We start from the raw sequence: 21,583 nt of genomic DNA on the forward strand, positions 1-21,583 counted from the left end.
GCATCACATCAAAAGTTATATATTTTTCTTCCTTTTCTGGCATTCCTAGTCATTTCTCTCCTATCCTGGAATCCTGAGAGAGACAACAGACTGACTAGTGACCCCCATTACACTCTGATGCAGTCAGTCAGACCTGGTGTTTGGGGGGAGTATTACAAATGGATGGTATATTACAATGAGGAACACGTCCTTGGAGCCTCCAGCTCTGAGTGGTGACCCATATGAAGACGTTGCCAAGTTTGAAAGTGTAAAGTTCCCTACAGATTGCTACGTCACTAATTTAAAAGATAATCCACCTGTCATATAACCCTGTTTTTATTTTATTCCGTGCAGGCAGGATAAGCACTTTGAAGACAGTTTCTGACTTCAGCATTTGATCAAGAAAGAAACTAGTTTAAGACGACGAGAAGGGAATGTCTCTGAGGCACCGTGTGAAGGTCCAGCTCAGAAGATGGAGGCTTTCCCTTTGGCTGCTTGGTATCCTCATCACCTCAGTAACTATTGTGATGATCTATATGGTTGTTCCAGGTAAGTTTAAAGTCCTGTGCCCCTTGCTGTCAGTCAGGTGAGTGACAGTAAATTCTTTCTTTGAATTTTTAACATTTGGAATTTGAAGCAAAGTTGCAGAATCAGAAACAAGCAGCAATGGGACTATTGATTATCTGATGGATGACTTCTGCTAGCTTTGCAATGGTTTTATTTTAAACTTGAAAACACCTGAGAGTGCTTGTCATTCACGTTTATTGAGAAGATTAGCTCACCAAAAGGAATGGATTACCTCCAAATCTGGAACCACAGGTCAAGACAGTAGTTATTGCTTATCCTAACAAGAGTCTAGTAAAGACTGAACTGTATTCAGGTGGAAGTGGAGTCACAGTGCAGGGGACCCAGGTTTGATTGAAGCCACACTATCTGTGTGGAGTCTGCTTGTTCCCCCCCCGCCATGCCTGCATGTGTTTCCTCCCACAGTTAGGCAGATTGAACACGGGAAGTGTAATGTTACGGGGATAGGGTAGGCTGGTGGGGTCTGGGTGGGCTGCTCTTCCAAGAGTCGGTGTGGACTCAATGACCTGAATAACCTGCTTCCACATTGTAGGCATTCTAAAGGCTAATGTGATACCGTCGGCATGTATCCTGCCCTAAAAAGCATAGTTTTTAAAGCCTGTCTTGTTCACTATCAGACTGTTTCATGGTAATTTTATTAACACCGACCTTTTATCGGTTTTAAATTGCCATAGTGAGATTTGAACTCATTGCTTATTCACTACGTTGCTAGATTGCAGTGAATAGCAGCTAAATTTGAACTGGTTTCTTCTGAGTGCCAAGCAGTCACCCTCTATAGTGCTCCTCATCTTTTGTTGTGTAATTATTTAGCAAACACCTTCTATTTTCCCCATTCCTCCTGGTGCCTTGATTGGATACAGTCTGACTCTCCTCATCCAGAGTCCGACTCTGCCTTTCATAGCCCACAGTGCCCTCTGCAGCCACTAATAGAAACAGCAGTTGTACAATTCTGACTGAGGCTGTGCTGGAATTGACCAGTGGGATGTCAGGATAACAATGAAAGAGCAACCCACTTGCATTTATTGGGAAATTGGAAAACCCAATAAACAGCTGAACATAAGATGCTGCCGCACATTAGGAGTGCATTGCAAAGTCAGCAGCAGTAACGTGTGGTGTTATTGAGCACCAGGTGGTTCTGCTGAGTGTGCAGGAAGAGATTTGATTCTTAAGATGCAGGGGCATAAGTAGGCCATTCATTGCCATCAAGTCTGCTCCATTATTCACTGAGATCCGTGTTAGTGCCTCAAATGCACATATGTATGCACAGTCTTGTATGTGTAGGAGATGGCCTGGATTTGTTGGATAGAGGGTTTCAAATGTTTCTTTCCTTGGTATGCTACCTTAGAGAACTGAAGTGTGTTTGTGACTATGTGAATATATACACAAAGATTGGTTTATGAATAAAGTAAAACAGGAACCCTGTTGAAATTCAACCACAATATTTCAGAGAGTGTAATGGTTGGGAAACCCCTGGTGGAAATCAACAGGAGAGATACAGCAGGTTCAGGTTCACACATGCCTCTGGGAACACAGCCACACTCAGAAGAGATTATATGGTAGAGATAAATAGCTCTTTTGGAAATGTTGTCAAATTAGGAATTTGCATTTAGTATCTTTTCTTTCTTTCAGAAACTGAACACATTGCAAAACGTGAAGTCACAAGTAAGTCACTTGTAAGAATGGCCGCTATGCAGCTGGTTCTGCTATAACGCATGTGTCTTCAAAGCAAATTGGCTTTAACGTGATGGGCGAAGTTAGACTGTTATTTATAGAGTGTGAAGTTTCCTTACCTGTATTTGCTGTAACACGATTCCAACTCCACTAAGCTAAATGGCACAATTTCCATATAACAGGAGAATGGAACTATCACCTTATCTGAGAACTGACTGTGTATTACCATTTCCTGGGGACTGACAGGATAGGTAGGTGTAGCAGGGATGGAATTTAATTGGTTGCAAGGAGCGCTAACCATGCGGAAATTAACTCATCCCTGACTTTAACCCGGCCCTCTCCCCCACCCCCCCCAGCCTAAAATGCTGCTCCACATTTGGCAAATCCTTGAAGGTGTATCATTTTTACTTAACACTGTGGAAGTATTCTTGTTGTTATTTAAGTGCAGTGGGAGGTTCCTCAGATATCACAGAATACACAGTCTCTCTCTTCAGAATTCACATCACCTCTTTCATGTTCAGAGATGAAGGGGAGGAGATGCCTCATTGTCTGGATAGAATTGCAGCTCTAGCCATTCATTGATGTGGCAATAAATCCAATCAATTTGGTTGCCAGTAAATTACCATTTGTAATCTGTCAGTCAGTTCATCATGAGGAATGGTTAATGGGGTAATTATTAACCCAAGTATATCGGGTATAAATGAAAGGGAATGAGGGGTGGCCCAGGATAGCAAGACAATCTGAATCGTGTTGTTCTGATCAGATTCAGGGAAACTATACCTGGATGAAAATGCCAAGCTCCTGTTCTCTGGGGACTGTTTGTTTGCTGTGCCCAGTAGAGCCCTTCCCAATCGTGAAACACTCATGGGAGCCCTTGTTGTATGTTTCAGAGTGATGCAAAAATACTTCTAGATGATTAAAGGGTTTTCTTAATAGTTTTTATTTCAAATGTCTGCCCCTTCCTTGCTTCAAGATCAAGGCTTCCAGCTCTTTGTAAGATGTGTTTACTTTCCTCTGAGTCCACACCCAGTCTAACCAATCAAGCACTGTGAGCACCAATCTATTAACACACAGACTGAACCAATCAAGCACAGTGAGCACAGATCTATTAACACACAGACTGAACCAATCAAGTACTGTGAGGATAGATTTGTTAATAGACACTCATAATCAAACCTCAAACAGTTGAACACCACAACCCCCCTTACCAGCATCTCCCTACTTCACCTGGGTATTGGGTATTTCTAATAAAGTGCAAAGTGTACATTTGCTGTGATCTCATGCAGTGACAAAACATTGCGAGACTAATTGAGGCCAACAGTTTCTAGTTGACACACACAGGCAGATAAACCCCTTTCCCACACCTTCCAGAATATTTTATCAGCGGCAGCTCAGTGGTAGTACTCACAAGTTTGATTCTGAAAACAGTGAGCTTGATTCCTGGGAAGTTAGCCCTGGTCAAGAAAATAGCAACAGCCTGGGACAGCTGTACCCATTAGGAATCCTGTGGAGTGCTGAGTGGAAATCTGAGTTGAGCTGAATTGAGCTGACTCCTTTGGTACATGTATGATGGTTGAAATGTGAATACATTGGCAGGAAATAGAAGACTTTTTGATTGAACTTTTTTTATTTTTAAGTTTGATAAGCTGATTACCATTTGTACCAGAGTGGTCTCAGGTCAGTGATTACCCCAGGATCTCAGTGAAATTCAGTCAACTATGAGTGGGTGGCACAGTGGTTAGCACTGCTGCCTCACAGCACCAGAGACTGAATTCAATTCCCACCTCAGGTGACTGACTGTGTGGAGTTTGCATGTTCTCCCCGTGTCTGTGTGGGTTTCCTCCGGGTGCTCTGGTTTCCTCCCACAGTCCAAAGATGTGCGGGTCAGGTGAATTGGCCATGCTAAATTGCCCGTAGTGTTAGGTGCAGGGGTAAATGTAGGGGTATGGGTGGGCTGTGCTTCGGCGGGTCAGTGTGGATTTGTTGGGCCGAAGGGCCTGTTTCCACACTGTAAGTAATCTAATCTAATCTACAGGTATATTTCCCAAACAATACTGCCTGAAGTTAGTGCCTTTTCAATAGTTTGCAGTTGACTTCTCTGTCCGACAACTCTCTTTATGAATCCTGCTGAATAAAATGACAGGTGGCAACCACCCTTTGTATTTTTACAGCCACATTACTTGGCAGGTCTTTGGAATTCCTTGTAGTTTTTTTGTGTTCTCACCAGGACTTCTGCTAATTTTGGGAGTGTTAAAGAATAAATAAATAGATGATTCTTTATCTCTTTGCTCTAATTATTACCATTGGCATTGCATTATGTTCCATGCCTGGCCCTCCACTCACCCACCTCCCACTATTTTTACAACTGCATTAATCCTATTACATCCCTTCTTCAATTCCAACAAAGGCCAGTTTGGACACGAAATGTTCACTCTGTTTCTCTCTCTAAAGATGCTGAGTTTCTCCAGCAATTTCTGCTTTTCATCTCAGATCTCCAACATCTGTCACATCTTGCATCAAATCTGAAATACAAGCGTTGGCATTTCAGTCAGTTTGGGAGCATACAATTTAATGAGACTTGTCTACCCCTCTCAGAACTAACTTGTGTGTCTCCTCTTTCATTTTAGATGATTCAGCATCAGCCCCTGTTTATGAAGGTAAGGAGAGGTGCCTTGGATTAATATCAGCGTTTCTTTTCTGCTCATTAATAAAATCTCATGTTTCTATAAAGGTGAACATAGTGATTGTAATAAGGTCAGCCAGGTAGACTTTATAGAACATTCCTGAAGAAGGGCTTATGCCCGAAACGTCGATTCTCCTGCTCTTTTGATGCTGCCTGACCTGCTGCGCTTTTCCAGCAACACATTTTATCAGCTCTGATCTCCAGCATCTGCAGTCCTCACTTTCTCCTAGACTTTATCGAATATGAGTTCCCTAATTGGGGCTGTTAATCTGGTCCATTCAGGGAGCCCTGGCTGACAGATATAAACAGGAGTGTCAGATGTGTTCACTCTCAGAGCTGGCTCTGAGCTAGCTGGGTCAGTGTCATGTACTATGTACATGGAAATAAAGAGTTGCTTGGTGACAAGACGCTGGTCTTTGTGGAGTTATTTCAATGAATATTTCTGAACCTCTAATTGATGAACGCAATTTTTTTTAGATTGCTTACAGTGTGGAAACAGGCCCTTCGGCCCAACAAGTCCACACCGATCTCCAATCCACCAGTTAGCAGTGGCTTAGTCACTTCACATTGCAGTTTGCTCCTCTGACCTTCCATCTTAGACACCAGTCAACAAACTCTGAGGGCAATGCACTGACCAGGACCTCCAAACCCTCTGTGCCAAAGCAAAATGGCAATTTCCCTCTGTCCAACATGTCTGGAGCAATTGACAAGAGCCGTGCAGGGCAGGAACATTGCAGGGAAGCTACATTTCAGGCTGCCAGCACTTGCTGGAAACGCAGACTGAGCCTTAATGACAATGTTGGCACCAGGCATCCTGGGAGGTCCAGGCAATGGCCAGTACTTCCACCCACAGCAAGTGGGAAACTGCAAGGGTTGGGCTGCCACAGTGTCATGGGGCATTATTTCTCATTTCCTGTCATTCAACATGGCTTCCTTTTACCCAACTCTTTAAGCCACCTGCCTATCCATTTTGATAATTGCCGCCTGACTCCAACCTTATTCTCTAATCTATTGCATGGTAACATACAGAGGGCTGCTGGTAAGTTAGATAAATTACATCTATGATGTTACCCTTATCTATCCTCTGTGTTACCTCCTCAAATAAATCTGTGAGGTTGGCCAAGCAAGACATCTCTTTTCAAATCCTTCTGACCACACATTGTTGTATTTCTGATTTCTGGATGCTTTTCTATTTGGTCCTTTATTCCCATTACCTTTTCTAGTGCCGATGTTGAGCTGACTGGTCTCTCGTTCCCTGAACATGTTCTACATGTTTTTTTTTTGTCTGGCTTGCAGCTGTTTTCTGATGAATTGTTAGAAAGTGCCTGAGCTATATCCTGCCTAGACTCCCTTAATATCTGCCCATGTAAACAATTAGGACCAGGGCTTATCCTCTTTGAGTTTGTTGAGTTTATTTAAAATTTCTTTCCTTTATTATTCAGAAGAGTTGTATTTGTAGCCCACATCGATGTCAGCTGATTTCTCAATAACCTATTGGAACTATTGGACCAACTCTGAGCTTAATGTGATAATGATAGATTGATAGTTAAGCCAGACTCATACTGCAATGATAGCCCTCAGGATTACGCCCACAAATTTCTGTTGAGGTTTTTTGTCACCCGAAAGAGAGAGAGAGAGAGAGAGAGAGCAGGTTGTACATTTTCAATTTAAATAGCGTGTCAATTTGAAAGTTCAGCAGACCTTCTGTACCTCTTTCACACATTCACGGGTATCCTGAGAACGGTAAATCACACACTGTAGAAAGCGAAACTTGTTTCAGCAAAAATTGTTTGAACTCTGCATTAAGTTCAGATGTCCCTGACTGGATTGAGTTTCCCAAATGTGTATGACTAACATCCCCCCTCCTTTATCCTGGCAAAAATAGGATCTGTTGGAAATGGGCCTGGATTTCAGCATTCAGCGTCCTTCTGTTATCTTGGCTTGGCATAAAATCCTTATGACTGTGGAAATGTGGGCCTGGGTCAGGCAAGGGAACAAACTGGAAGTGAATCTATCATGAGTTAGCCTTGACTGCAGGATCTAGTTATTCTTCTTGGCAGTATGTACAATATTTTCATTCCTTCATGTCATAATCAATATTTCATCCTTCAATCAATATCACATGACTATGGAAGTTGGGAAGTTATGTTGCAGTTGTACAGAATGTTGGTGAGGCCGCACTTGGAGTATTGTGCTCAGTTTTGGTCACCTGGCTATAGGAAGGATATTATTAAACTAGAAAGAGTGCAGAAGAAATTTACAAGGATGTTGCCAGGATTTAAAGGTCTGGGTTATTGGGAGAGGTTGAACATGCAGGAACGTTTCTTTGTACAGCATGGGAAACTTAGGGGGGGACCTTATAGAAGTGTATAAGATCATGAGAGGCATGGATAGGGTGATGCACCTCAGTCTTTTTCCTGGGGTTAGGGAATTGAGGACTAGGGAGCATCAGTTTAAGGTTAGAGGGGAAAAAATAAAAGGGAATCTGAGAGGCAACTTTTTCTTCAGAGGCTGGTACGCAGGTGGACTGAGCTGCCAGAGGAAGTAGTTGAGGCAGGTACGTTAACAACATTTAACAGGTATTTGGACGAATATATGGATAGGAAAGGATTAGAAAGATATGGGCCAAGTGCAGGGATATGGGGCTCGACTGGATGGACATTTTGGTCGACATGGACCAGTGAGGGCCAATCTGAGGAAGGGTCACTGGACCTGAAACGTTAACTCTAATTTCTCTTCACAGATGCTGCCAGACCTGCTGAGCTTTTCCAGCAACTTCTGTCTTTGTTTCTGATTTGCAGCACCTGCAGTTCTTTCAGTTTTCACTGTCTTTAGTTTGTCGGCGTCCATTACATAAATAAGTGACCACATTTCCTGTACAACAGCTGTTAATATCAAAAGTAATTGCATCAGTGCTTTGGAGTGTTCTAACATTGTGGGCAGTGGGACAGCAGTTTTGTTTTAACTGGAAGTTGATGAACCAGCACTCTCGATAAACTGGTAAAAAGTATATGCCTCAAATACCATGGAGTTCACACTATTATTCTGTCCAATTATTATAGTTTTTAGTTTATTTATCTCAATAGGGATAAATATACTTGGTGTCCAATCGAATGGCCCTGCAGAACAACAAGAATGGACTCAGTTTTGAAACAAGTCCCCCTCAAATACCATGTGATGTCTGAGTAGTCACTTCAGAGTGTGAGTGAGAAGGCTGTTGGTATGTTTTATTTAAGGCAAAGTTGCGTTATTATTTAAATGACATATACTAGTGATGTGCATATCCCCTGCATTACATTTCTATTACTCAGTGTGTGTTTTTACATTGATTATGTGGGTCTCTTGATTATCCAAAATACTTGAACAATTGGCGCAATCCTGGTCCCATAGGTGCCAGTTAATAAAATGTTTGCAATAGTAACTCTTTTTCCTTTCAGTTTATAGTTCAGTTCTTTGAATGGACTACAGAAATGGAGAGGAGGCACCGAAAATATTGAGTATTTTCAAATATTGAGAATTTGTTTGTCAAACAAAGACAGTGAACAGTTTTTCACAAGTTGTTTTTTATTTTCTGACCCCAGGAGTTCGCTTGGTGAATGGGCACAATCCATGCCAGGGTCTTTTGGAAATCCTCTACAATGGCACTTGGGGAACGGTATGTGATGATGATTGGGACATCGTCGATGCCAATGTGGTTTGCCAGCAGCTTGGATGTGGCCGTGCCCTCTCTGTGGCAGGAACCCTGCCCTTTGGCAGAGGGTCAGGGCTGATACTGCTGGACAATGTAGATTGCAAAGGGACCGAGTCATCACTGAGCGAGTGTGGAAGCCTGGGCTGGGCCATTCACAACTGCAACCATTATGAGGATGTGGCAGTCATATGCAATGGTACAAAGTTTACTTTTAATCCTCATTAAATTTAGTTTTAATCTTAATTAAGTTTGGTTTTAATCCTAGACCTGAGAATTGTTAATACTGTAAATGACTGAACAAGTTGGTAATAACATACCTCAGTGGGTAAACAGCATCTCAATTCAGAGTGATGATAAAGTAATTAACCCACCTCAATGCTGTAATCTTAATTTCAATTCTGATCGATAATTCCAGTTTTGCTTCCAGAGTCCATTTTCCTGTCCACAGCCCTCTCTTAAAATGCGTGCCATGGTTGGACTAGGGTGCAAGCGAAAGTTAAAAGCCCCATTACCAGGATCCTAATCTCTGATCACTTGAATTGTATTGCTATCACTTTGCTGGCACAGAAAATCCCATCTGAGTTAGGCAAGAGCATATCACGGTAATGTGGAGGGAATAAGGACAAATGTTACATTCACCGGAGAGATGGTAATCAAACAAAACATATTTTCAATAATGGGCAAAGAAACCTGAATGTGATGAGGAGAATTTTATTGATGCAATGAGTAGTTATGATCTGGAATGCACCACTTGAAAGAGCAACAGTGACTTTCAGAGGGGATTGGATAAATGCTCAACCAGGAAATATCTTACAACGCTGTGAGTAAGGGTAAGAAAGTGGGACATTTTGGACAACTCCTTCAAAGATCAAGCACCAATATATAGGGCTGAAATACCTCACGCAATAAAAACTTTTATCACAAATGACACAGACGTAACGTTATAGCACAAAGATGTGCAGGTTAGGTGAATTGGCCATGCTAAATTACCCATAGTGTTAGATGCATTAGTCAGAGGGAAATGGGTCTGGGTGGGTTACTCTTCGGAGGGTCAGTGTGGACTAGTTGGGCTGAAGGGCCTGTTTCCACACTGTAGGGAAGCTAATCTAATCTAATGAGACATTATAAGACACGGATTGCATTGTGGCTCAGTGGTTAGCACTCTTCCTCACAGCGCCAAAGACCCTGGTTTGATTCCAGCCTCAGACAACCATCTGAAATTTATAAGTTCTCCCCATATCTGAATGGGGTTCGTCCAGGTGCTCTGGTTTCCTCCCACAGTCCAATGCTGTGCAGGTTGGAATGATTGTTATGGGAAATCTGGGGTGATGGGGATAGGGTGAACATAGAACATAGAATACAGAAAATTACAGAGCAGTATTGGCACTTCAGCCCTCGATGTTGGACCAACCTATGAAGCCAATCTGAAGCCCATATAACCTACACTATTCCATTATTATCCATATGTTTATCCAATGACCATTTAAATGCCCCTAAAGTTGCAGTCTACGACTGTTGCAGGCAGGGTGTTCCAAGCCCTTACTACTCTTTGAGTAAAGAAACTACCTCTGACCTCTGTCCTGTATCTATCACCCCTCAATTTAAAGTTATGTCTCCTTGCGCTAGCCATCACCATCCGAGGAAAAACTCTCACTGTCCACCCGATCTAATCCAACTTATATGTCTCTATTAAGTCACTTCTCAATCTTCTTCTCTCTAACGAAAACAGCCTTAAATCCCTCAGCCTTTCCTCATAAGACCTTCCCTCCATACCAGCCAACATCCTGGTAAATCTCCTCTGCTCCCTTTCCAATGCTTCCACATCCTTCCTATAATGCGGTGACCAGACCTGTATGTAGTACTCCAAGTGTGGCCGCACCAGAGTTTTGTGCAGCTACAACATGACCTCATACCTCTGAAACTCAATCCCTCTACCAATAAAAGCTAACACAGCGTATGCCTTCTTAACAACCCTATCAACCTGGGTGGCAACTTTCAGGGATCTATGTACATGGACACTGAGATCTCTCTGCTTATCCACACTTCCAAAAATCTTACCATTATCTCAGTACAATGAATTCCTCTTACTCGTTCCAAACTGAACCACCTCACATTTTTCCACATTAAACTCTACTTGCCCCCTCTCAACCCAGCTCTGCAGCTTATCTATATCCCTCTATAACCTGCAACATCCTTCCACACTGTCTACAACTCTACCGACCTTAGTATCATCTGCAAATTTACTAACCCATCCTTCTACAGCCTCCTCCAGGTCATTTAAAAAAAATGACAAACAGCAGTGGCCCCAAACAGATCATCGCGGTACACCACTAGTAATTGAACTGCAGGATGAACATTTCCCATCAATCACCAACCCCTGACTTCTTTCAGCTTGTCAATTTCTGATCCAAATCGCTAAATCACCCTCAATCCCATACGTCTGTATTTTCTGCAATAGCCTACCATGGGGAATCTGTCAAACACTTTACTGAAATCCATATACACCACATCAACTGCTTTACCCTCGTCTACCTGTTTTATCACCTTCTGAAAGGACTCAATAAGGTTTGTGAGGCATGACCTACCTTTCACAAAACTGTGTTGACTACCCCGATCAGATTATTCCTTTCTATGTGATGATAAATCCTATCTCTTATAACCTTTACTAACACTTTACCCACAACTGACGTAAGGCTCACTGGTGTATAATTTCCAGGGTTGTCTCGACTCCCCTTCTTGAACAAGGGACAACATTTGCTATTCTCCAGTCTTCTGGCACTATTCCTGTAGACAATGATGACATGAAGATCAAAGCCAGAGGTTCTGCAATCTCCTCCCTGTCTTCCCAGAGAATCCTAGGATAAATCCCATCTGGCCCAGCGGACTTATCTATTTTCACACTTTCCAGAATTGCCAACGCCTCCTCCTTGTGAACCTCAATCCAGTCTAGTCTAACAGCCTGTATCTCAGTATTCTCCTCGACAACATTGTGAATATTGATGAAAAATTTTCAATTAGCGCCTGTCCTGTCTCTTATCTATGTGAGGTGAGGTAGGTCTGGATGGGCTGCACCTCAGAGGGTAGGTGCAGATTTGATGGGCTGAATGGCCACTATCTGTACTGTTGAGTTTCTATGACATCCAGTACCACATTGTGCAGGTTTCAGTTTTAATTATTTGGCTTTGGTCCAAGATGATTTCTAACTTCATCCTTTTGGGCTGTTCACCTTCATTGCTGCTGGTGTTTACCACCTCTCCTTCTGTAGGAATGACCTTGCCATTTCAATAACCCAGCTTTGCTGAGCCTACTACATTGTTTGAATGGAGCATAGCACATGCTCAGACAATAATACCTCAATACAAAAACAAAACATTGTCCAATCCCTTTCAGTTCCGAAGAAAAATCACACTGGATTTGGAAAGTTAACTCTGTTTCCCTCCCAACAACTGCTGCCAGACCTGCTTGTTTTATGCAGCATTCTCTGTCTTTCCCCATGTCTGCTCTACACTGGGCCAGCAGGAGAGAGTATACATGATGTTGAAACTAGTAATGGGAGAAGCTCTATTTATCCCGACTGGAGTTTTACGCAGCGCTGAGCAGCTGAACGAAAGATCCCAGAGCATTTCTGTGTTTATTTTCATTTGAAGTACACCCTGTATGATAACCCTGTTTGTTACTGTGTGGTCAGTGTAAACAGTACGGTTTTAAATGTTCCCAATCACAGAAGGAGTGGTGTCAATGATACGAAGTGGCCATGCATACGAATTTATAAGTAATGCAGGCAGCTTTCTGCAACGGTTATAGTGTGAGACTGGTTAGAGGCAGTGCTGGAGTTACTGTGTAGACTGGTTAGAATCAGTGCTGGAGTTACAGTGTGAGACTGGTTAGAGTCAATGTTGAAGTTACTGTGAGAGACTGGTTAGAGTCAGGGGTGGAGTTACAGTGTGAGATTGGTTTGAGTCATTGCTGGAGCTACAGCGTGAGATTAGTTAGAGTCACTGCTGTCATTACTGTGAGAGACTGGTTAGAGTCAGCGCTGGAATTACGGTGTTAGACTGGTTAGAATCAGTGCTGTATTTACAGTGAGAGACTGCTTTGAGTCAGTGCTGGTGTTACAGTGAAAGACAGGTTAAAGTCAGTGCTGGAGATGCAGTGTGAGACTGATTAGAGTCTATACTGGAGTTACAGTGACAGACTGGTGAGTGTCAGTGTTGGAGTTACAATAAACGTCTGGTTAGTGTTAGAGCTCGAATTACAGCGCGAGACTGTTTGGAGTCAATGCTGGAGTTACTGTGAGAGACTGGTTAGAATCAGTGCTGGAGATGCAGTGAGAGACTGGTTTGAGTCAGTGCTGTAGTTACTGTGAGGGATTGGTTAGAGTCATTGCTGTAGCTACAAGGTGAGATCGGTTAGACTCAGTGCTGGAGTTACAGCGATAGACCAGTTAGACTCAGTGCTGGAGTCACAGTAAGAGACTGGTCAGAATCAGTACTGGTGATACAGCGTGAGACTGGTTAGAGTCAGTGCAGGAGTTAAAGTGAGATACTGGTTTGAGTCATTGCTGGAGTATACTGTGAGACTAGTTCTGGAGTTAGAGTGAGAGACTGGTTATGGTCAGTGCTGAATCTACAGCATGAGATTAGTTAGAGTCAGTGCTGGAGTTATTGTGAGAGACTGGTTACAGTCAGTGCTGGAGTTACTGAGTGAAACTGGTTCGAGTCTGTGCTGGTGGTACGGTGAGAGACTGGTTAGAGACAGTACGGGAGTTACAATGTGAGAGTAGATAGAGTCAGTGCTGGAAATACAGTATGAGACTGTTTAGAGTCAGTGCTGGAGTGACAGTGTGAGACTGGTTAGAGTCAGTGCTGGAGGTACTGTGCGAGACTGGTTCGAGACAGTGCTGGAGCCACAGTGTGAGACTGTTTAGAGACAGTGCTGGAGTGACAGTGTGAGACTAGTTAGAGTCAGTGCTTGAGATACAGTTTGAGACTATTTGAGACAATGCTGGACTTCCAGTGTGAGATGGTTAGAATCAATTCTGGAGTTAGAGTGAAAGGCTGGTTATAGTCAGACTGGAATTACAGTGAAAGACATGTTAGAGTCAGTGCTGGAGATACAGTGTGAGATTGGTTAGACTCAGTGCTGGTGTTACGGAGTGAGACTGGTTTGAGTCATTGTTGAACTACACCGTGAGACTAGTTAGCGTCAGTTCTGGAGTTACAGTGGGAGACTGGTTAGAGTCATTGCTGGAGTTACAGTGTGAGACTAGTTAGAGTCAGTGCTGGAGAGACAGTGAGGGACTGGTTAGAGTCAGTGCTGGAGAGACAGTGTGAGACTGGTTAGAGTCAGTGACGGAATTACAGTGTGAGACTAGTTAGAATCAGTGCTGGAGTTATTGTGAGAGACTGGTTAGAATCATAGAACATAGAACATAGAACATAGAAAAATACAGCGCAGTACAGGCCCTTCGGCCCTCGATGTTGCGCCGACCGAAGCCTACCTAACCTACATTAGCCCAATAACCTCCATATGCTTATCCAATGCCCGCTTGAATGACCATAAAGAGGGAGAGTCCACCACTGCTACTGGCAGGGCATTCCATGAACTCACAGCCCGCTGAGTCAGTGCTGGAGATACAGTGTGAGTCTGTGCTGGAGTTAACGTGAGAGACTGGTTTGAGTCATTGCTGGAGTTACAGTGTGAGACTGGTGAGAGTCAGTGCTTGAGTTGCAGTGTGAGACTGGTTAGAGTCAGTGCTGGAGTTACAGCGTGAGACTGGTTAGAGACAGTGCTGGAGTCACAGAATGAGACTGGTTAGAGTCAGTGCAGGCGGTACAGTGTGAGACTAGTTGGAGTCAGTGCTGGAGGTACAGTGTGTGACTGTGTGAGAGTCAGTGATGGAGGTACAGTGAGGGATTGGTTAGAGTCAGTGCTGGAACTACAGTGTGAGACTAGTTAGGGTCAGTGATGGAGATACAGTGAGAGACTGGTTAGAGTTAGTGCTGGAGTTACAGTGAAAGACGGGTTAGAGTCAGTGCTGGAATTAAAGTGTTAGACATGTTAGAGTCAGTGTTGGAGTTAGTGTTATCATGGTTCGAGTCAGTGCTGGAGTTAAAGTGAGAGACTGGTTAGAGTCAGTGCTAGAGTTACTGTGTGAGACTGGTTCGAGTCAGTTCTGAAGGTTCAGTGAGGGACTGGTTAGAGACAGTGCAGGAGTCACAGAATGAGACTGGTTGGAGTCAGTGCTGGCGTTATAGTGAGTGTATGGTTATATTCAGTGCTGGAGTTACAGTGGGAGATTGGTTCGCTGGAGTTACAGCGAGAAACTGGTTAGAGTCAGTACTGGAGTTACAGTGAGAGACTGGTTGGAGTCAGTGCTGGAATTACAGTGTGCTACTGGTTGGAGTCAGTGCTGACGTTCCAGTGAGAGACTGGTTGGAGTCAGTGCTGGAGTCACAGTGAGAGACTGGTTGGAGTCAGTGCTGGAGTTACAGTGAATGTGTGGTTATATTCAGTGCTGGAGTTACAGTGATTGTATGGTTAGAATCAGTGCTGGAGTTACAGTGGGAGATTGGTTAGAGTCAGTGCTGGAGTTACAGTTTCAGACTGGTTAGAGTCAGTGCTGAGTTACTGTGTGAGACTGGTTAGAGTCAGTTCTGGAGGTACAGTGAGGGACTGGTTGGAGTCAGTGCTGGGATCACAGTGTGAGACTAGTTAGAGTCAGTGCTGGAGTCACAGAATTAGACTGGTTAGAGTCATTGTGGAGTTGCAGTGTGGGATTGGTTAGAGTCAGTGCTGGAGTTAGTGTGAGACTGGTTCATGTCAGTGCTGGAGCTACTGTGTGAGACAGGTTAGTGTCAATGCTAAAGATACATGGTGAGACTGGTTAGCACTAGTGCTGGAATGACTGTGAGAGACGGGCTAGAGTCAGTGCTGGAGTTACAGTGAGACTGGTTATAGTCAGTGCTGGAGCTACAGTGTGAGACTAGTTAGAGTCAGTGCTGGAGATACAGTGTGAGACGGGTTAGCGTCAGTGCTGGAGTTACTGTGTGAGACTAGTTAGAATCAGTGCTGGGGCTACAGAGGGAGATTGGTTAGTGTCAGTGCTGAAGTAACAGCAAGAGACTGATTTGAAGATGCCAGTGTTGGACTGGGGTGTACAAAGTTAAAAATAACACAACATCAGGTTATAGTCCAACAGGGTTAATTGGAAGCACACTAGCTTTCAGAGGGATGCTTCTTCATCAGGTGATAGCGGAGGGCTCGATCGTAACACAGAATGTAGAGCAAAAATTTGCAGTGTGATGTAACTGAAAATTATACATTGAAAAATTATTGTCTGTTAAGCCTTTCATCTGTTAGAATACAGTGATAGTTTCACTTCTTTCATGTGTAAATCACAAAACCCTTTTTTTAAAAGTTGCATTCTCATGTTAGCTGTTAACAATGATGATAGCTAGACAATATGTTGAAGGTGGTGGCCCCATGTGTTCTCTGTCTATGACCTGATGTTCAGATTGATTCTAATCTAAAAAGTGAGATAAAAGTTTTACATAACTTCTTGCAGTTTTTGAGCTCAGAGTTCTACATGAATGCATGCAGTTTTCAACAAAGTGCAATGTAACTCTGCAAGTACAAATTCATGAGAGACTGGTTTGAGTCAGTGCTGGAGTTACAGTGTGAGACTGGTTAGAGTCAATGTTGAAGTTACTGTGAGAGACTGGTTAGAGTCACGGGTGGAGTTACAGTGTGAGATTAGTTTGAGTCATTGCTGGAGCTACAGCGTGAGATTAGTTAGAGTCACTGCTGTCATTATTGTGAGAGACTGGTTAGAGTCATTGCTGGAATTACTGTGTTAGACTGGTTAGAATCAGTGCTGTATTTACAGTGAGAGACTGCTTTGAGTCAGTGCTGGAGTTACAGTGTGAGACTGGTTAGAGTCAGTGTTGGAGCCACTGTGTGTGACTGGTTAGAGTCAGTGCTGGGGTTACAGTGACAGACTGATGAGTGTCAGTGTTGGAGTTACAATAAAAGTCTGGTTAGTGTTAGAGCTCGGGTTACAGCGCGAGACTATTTGGAGTCAGTGCTGGAGTTACAGAGTGAGACTGGACAGAATCAATGCTGGTGTTGCTGTAAGAGACTGGTCAGAATCAGTACTGGTGATACAGTGTGAGACTGATTAGAGTCAGTGCAGGAGTTAAAGTGAGATACTGGTTTGAGTCATTGCTGGAGTATACTGCGAGACTAGATAGAGTCAGTGCTAGAGTTACAGTGAGGGACTGGTTCGAGTCAAAGCTGGAGTTACAGTGAGTGTATGGATAGAGTCAGTGCTGGAGTACAGTGGGAGATTGGTTAGAGTCAGTGCTGGAGTTACAGTTTCAGACTGGTTAGAATCAGTTCTGGTGGTACAGTGAGGGACTGGTTGGAGTCAGTGCTGGGATCACAGTGTGAAACTGGTTAGATACAGTGATGGAGTTACACAGCGAGACTGGTTAGAGTCAGTGCTGGAGTCACAGAGTTAGACTGGTTAGAGTCAGTCCTGGAGTTAGTGTGAGACTGGTTCATGTCAGTGCTGGAGCTACAGTGTGAGACAGGTTAGAGTCAATGGTAAAGTTACATGGTGAGACTGGTTAGCATCAGTGCTGGAATGACTGTGAGAGACGGGCTAGAGTCAGTGCTGGAGTTACAGCATGAGAGTAGTTAGAGTCAGTGCTGGAGTTACAGTGTGCGACGGGTTGGAGTCAGTGCTGGAGTTACAGTGAGTGTATGGTTAGAATCAGTGCTGGGGTTAGAGAGGGAGATTGGGTAGAGTCAGTGCTGGAGTCACAGTGTGAGACGGGATAGCGTCAGTGATGGAGTTACAGCGAGAGACTGGTTATAGTCAGTGCTGGAGCTACAGTGTGAGACAGGTTGGAGTCAGTGTTGGAGTTACAGTGAGTGCATGGTTAGAATCAGTGCTGGGGTTACAGAGGGAGATTGGTTAGTGTCAGTGCTGGAGTTACAGTGTGAGACTAGTTAGAGTCAGTGCTGGAGGTACAGTGAGGGACTGGTTAGAGTCAGTGCTGGAGATACAGTTTCAGACTGGTTAGAGTCATTACTGGGGTTACAGTGTGCTACTGGTTGGAGTCAGTGCTGGAGTTACAGTTTCAGACTGGTTAGAGTCTGTGCTGGAGTTACAGTGTGAGACTGCTTAGAGTCAGTGCTGGAGTTACTGTGTGAGACTGGTTAGAGTCAGTGCTGGAGCTACAGTGTGAGACTGGTTAGAGTCAGTGCTGGAGATACAGTTTCAGACTGGTTAGAGTCATTACTGGGGTTACAGTGTGCTACTGGTTGGAGTCAGTGCTGGAGTTACAGTTTCAGACTGGTTAGAGTCTGTGCTGGAGTTACAGTGTGAGACTGCTTAGAGTCAGTGCTGGAGTTCCAGTGAGAGACTGGTTAGAGTCAGTGCTGGAGTTACAGTGAGTGCATGGTTAGAATCAGTGCTGGGGTTACAGAGGGAGATTGGTTAGTGTCAGTGCTGGAGTTACAGTGTGAGACTAGTTAGAGTCAGTGCTGGAGGTACAGTGAGGGACTGGTGAGAGTCAGTGCTGGAGTTACTGTGTGAGACTGGTTAGAGTCAGTGCTGGAGGTACAGTGAAAGACAGGTTAGAGTCATTGCTGGAATTACAGTGTGGGATTGGTTGAAGTCAGTGCTGGAGTTAAAGTGATAGACTGGGTAGAGTCAGTGCTGGAGTTAGTGTCTTTTTGGTTAGAATCAGTGTTGGATTTACACTGAGAGATTGGTTAGTGTCAGCGCTGGAGTTACAGCGTCAGACTGGTTAGAGTCAGTGCTGGAGTTCCTGTGTGGGATTGGTTAGAGTCAGTGCTGGAGTTACTGTGTGAGACTGGTTAAAGTCAGTGGTGAAGTTAAAGTGATAGACTGGTTAGAGTCAGTGCTAGAGCTACAGTGTGAGACTAGTTAGAATCAGTGTTGGCGTTAGAGTGATAGACTAGTTAGAATGTGTGCTGGGGTTACTGTGAGAGACTGGTTAGAGTCAGTGCTGGAGTTGCAGTGAGAGACTGGTTAGATTCCTTGCAGGCGTTACAGTGTAAGATTGGTTTAAGTCAGTGCTGGAGTTACAGTGTGCTACTGGTTGGAGTCAGAGCGAGAGTGACAGTTAGTGTATGGTCACATTCAGTGCTGGAGTTACAGTTTCAGACTAGTTAGAGTCAGTGCTGGAGTTACTGTGTGAGACTGGTTAGAGTCAGTGCTGGAGCTACAGTGTGAGACTAGTTAGAGTCTGTGCTGGTGTTACAGTGTGAGACTGGTTAGAGTCAGTACTGGGGTTACAGTGTGCTACTGGTTGGAGTCAGTGCTGGAGTCACAGTGAGTGTATGGTTATATTCAGTGCTGGAAGTACAGTGTGATACTGATTAAAGTCAGTGCTGGAGTTAAAGTGATAGACTGGTTATAGTCAGTTATGGAGGTACAGTAAGGGAATGGTTAGAGTCAGTGCTGGGGTCACAGTGTGAGACTGTTTAGAGACAGTGCTAGAGTTACACAGCGAGACTGGTTAGAGTCCGTGCTGGAGTCACCGAATGAGACTGGTTAGAGTCTGTGCTGGAGTTCGTGTGAGACTGGTTCATGTCAGTGCTGGAGTTACTGTGTGAGACAGGTTAGAGTCAATGCTGGAGTTACACGGTGAGAGACTGGTTAGAGTCAGTGCTGGAATGACTGTGAGAGACGGGCTAGAGTCAGTACTGGAGTTACAGCGTGAAACTGGTTATAGTCAGAGCTGGGGTTAGAGAGGGAGATTGGTGAGAGTCAGTGCTGGAGTTACAGTGTGCGACGGGTTGGAGTCAGTGCTGGAGTTACAGCGAGAGACTGGTACGAGTCTGTGCTGGAGTTACACTGAGAGACTGGTTAGTGTCAGCGCTGGATTAACAGTGTCTGACTGGTTAGAGGCGGTTCAAGTCAGTTCTGGAGGTACAGTGAGGGACTGGTTAGAGAGAGTGCTGGAGTCACAGAATGAGACTGGTTAGAGTCAGTTCTGGCGTTACAGTGAGTGTATGGTTAGAGTCAGTACTGGGATTACAGTGGAAGATTGGTTCGCATCAGTGCTGGAGTTACAGTGTGAGACTGGTTTGAGTCAGTGCTGGATTCACAGTGAGTGTATGGTTAGAGTCAGTGCTGGAGTTCCAGTGAGAGACTGGTTATAGTCAGTGCTGGGATTACAGTGTGCTACTGGTTGGAGTCAGTGCTAGAGTCACAGTGAGTGTATGGTTATATTCAGAGCTGGAGTTACAGTTTCAGACTAGTTAGAGTCAGTGGTGGAGTTACTGTGAGAGTCTGGTTAGAGTCCATGCTGGCATTACATTGTGAGACTGATTGGTGTCAGTGTTGGAATTACAGTGAGTATATGGTTAGAGTCATTGCTAGAGTCTCAGTGTGGGATTGGTTAGAGTCAGTGCTGGAGTTACTGTGTGAGACTGGTTGGAGTCAGTTCTGGAGTCACAGTGAGTGTATGGTTATATTCAGAGCTGGAGTTACAGTTTCAGACTAGTTAGAGTCAGTGGTGGAGTTACTGTGAGAGTCTGGTTAGAGTCCATGCTGGCATTACATTGTGAGACTGATTGGTGTCAGTGTTGGAATTACAGTGAGTATATGGTTAGAGTCATTGCTGGAGTCACAGTGTGGGATTGGTTAGAGTCAGTGCTGGAGTTACTGTGTGAGACTGGTTGGAGTCAGTTCTGGAGTTACAGTGAGTGCATGGTTAGAATGAGTGCTGGGCTTACAGGGGGAGATTGGTTATAGTCAGTGCTGGAGCTAAAGTGTGAGACGGGTTAGCGTCAGTGCTGGAGTTACAGTCAGTGCATGGTTAGAATCAGTGCTGGGGCTACAGAGGGAGATTGGTTAGTGTCAGTGCTGAAGTAACAGCAAGAGACTGATTTGAAGATGCCGGTGTTGGACTGGGGTGTACAAAGTTAAAAATAACACAACACCAGGTTATAGTCCAACAGGTTTAATTGGAAGCACACTAGCTTTCAGAGGGATGCTTCTTCATCAGGTGATAGTGGAGGGCTCGATCGTAACACAGAATGTAGAGCAAAAATTTGCAGTGTGATGTAACTGAAAATTATACATTGAAAAATTATTGTCTGTTAAGTCTTCCATCTGTTCGAATACAGTGATAGTTTCACTTCTTTCATGTTAAATCTCAAAACCCTATTTTTTTAAAAGTTGCATTCTCGGGTTAGCTGTTAACAATGATGATAGCTAGACAATATGTTGAAGGTGGTGGCCCCCTGTGTTCTCCGTCTATGACCTGATGTTTAGATTGATTCTAATCTAAAAAGTGAGATAAAGGTTTTACATAAATTCATGCAATTTTTGAGCTCAGAGTTCAACATGAATGCATGCAGTTTTTCAACAAAGTGCAATGTAACTCAGTGCTGGAGTTACAGTGTGAGACTGGTTTGACTCCGTGCTGGAGTTACAGTGAGAGACTGTTTATAGTCAGTTCTGGGGTTACAATGAGAGCCTGGTTAGAGTCAGTGCAGGCGGTACAGTGTGAGACTGGTTGGAGTCAATGCTGGGGTTACAGTGAGTGTATGGTGAGAGTCAGTACTGGAGTTACAGTGGGAGACTGGTTCGCGTGAGTGCTGGAGTTACAGTGAGTGTATGGTTAGAGTCAGTGCTGGAGTAACAGTGAGAGGCTGGTTAGAGTCAATGCTGAAGTTACAGTGTGAGACTGGTTAGAGTCAGTGCTGGAGTTACAGTGAGTGCATGGTTAGAATCAGTGCTGGGGTTACAGAGGGAGATTGGTTAGAGTCAGTGCTGGAGTTCCAGTGAGAGACTGGTTAGAGTCTGTGCTGGCGTTACTGTGTGAGACTGGTGAGAGTCAGTGCTGGAGGTACAGTGAGGGACTGGTTAGAGTCAGTGCTGGAGTTACACTGAGTGTACGATTAGAGTCATTGCTGGAGTTACAGGGTGA

The 21,583-nt window shown here is 44.1% G+C and overlaps 1 protein-coding gene across 1 annotated transcript in view; it reads left to right on the plus strand.

The window, feature by feature from the left end:
• Nucleotides 1–413: 413 nt before the first annotated feature.
• LOC132830271 (scavenger receptor cysteine-rich domain-containing group B protein) overlaps nt 414–21,583 on the plus strand; it is an 84,705-nt gene continuing 63,535 nt past the window's right edge. The window contains exons 1-3 of the mRNA XM_060847814.1: nt 414–528; nt 4,863–4,892; nt 8,500–8,805. Of these exons, the coding sequence (XP_060703797.1) occupies nt 414–528; nt 4,863–4,892; nt 8,500–8,805 (451 nt within the window). The remainder of the gene's footprint in view (nt 529–4,862; nt 4,893–8,499; nt 8,806–21,583) is intronic.

This window comes from Hemiscyllium ocellatum, chromosome 31, assembly GCF_020745735.1.
Source record: "Hemiscyllium ocellatum isolate sHemOce1 chromosome 31, sHemOce1.pat.X.cur, whole genome shotgun sequence".
Lineage (NCBI taxonomy): Eukaryota > Metazoa > Chordata > Chondrichthyes > Orectolobiformes > Hemiscylliidae > Hemiscyllium > Hemiscyllium ocellatum.